At 34.3% G+C, this 623-nt stretch overlaps 1 protein-coding gene across 1 annotated transcript; it reads right to left on the bottom strand.

The window, feature by feature from the left end:
* Nucleotides 1–11: 11 nt before the first annotated feature.
* LOC108731886 (uncharacterized) lies at nt 12–600 on the bottom strand (the record flags this gene model as incomplete). Its single annotated transcript, XM_018462469.1, has 2 exons — nt 293–600; nt 12–168 (listed from the first exon to the last, which is right to left on the bottom strand). Coding segments are annotated over exons 1-2 (373 nt in total), but the record flags the coding sequence as incomplete, so codon positions are not given.
* Between the last annotated feature and the right edge of the window lie 23 nt (nt 601–623).

The following is a 623-nucleotide window of genomic DNA, read 5'->3' as shown; positions in this document are numbered from 1 at the left end:
AAGATGTTGACCTAATTGACTTTCACGAAAGATGCCTCCATCACTTCGCCTGCCATACGCACCAATATCAACGAATCGAAAAATGTAATTGGCATCACAAATAGCTAATAGTACAATGCTATGACTATTTTTGTAGTTGTAGAAATTGGAGCCTGCATTGTCCGGACACTGAAATTACACAAAGGTTATTACATATATTGGAATCCATTTATATTGTTATTTAATTTTTTTTCCAATAGCTTTTGATAGTTGAATAATGTCTGAAAAGAAGTGTAATGAAAGTATAATTTACTTGAATGATTACATGCTTTCCGTCAATTGCCCCAATGCAATGTGGAAAGTCCCACAAATCTTCAAAATCTTCTGCGATTCTCCGCCAGTCATTTTCAAGTAATCGAGGTGGAAGGACCACAGGACACAGATTGTCCCGAATAATTCTGCACGTTGTAGCAATAATGTTGCTTACAGTTGTCAAGCCTATCAAATATTGATACGTCATTGAAGACATGGAATCACCAGCTGCTAGAAATCTGAAATGTAATAGTTGATATAATGAAATATAATTGATAACATTTACATACAACTAAATAAAAAATGTCTACCGTAATGTCAATGTCAATCGT

Source organism: Mycetomoellerius zeteki, unplaced genomic scaffold (genome assembly GCF_001594055.1).
Source record: "Mycetomoellerius zeteki isolate Tzet28-1 unplaced genomic scaffold, Tzet1.0 C4297890, whole genome shotgun sequence".
In the NCBI taxonomy this organism is placed as follows: domain Eukaryota; kingdom Metazoa; phylum Arthropoda; class Insecta; order Hymenoptera; family Formicidae; genus Mycetomoellerius; species Mycetomoellerius zeteki.
Note: the sequence above shows the minus strand (reverse complement) of the source record. Positions and strands in the feature narration are given on the sequence as shown.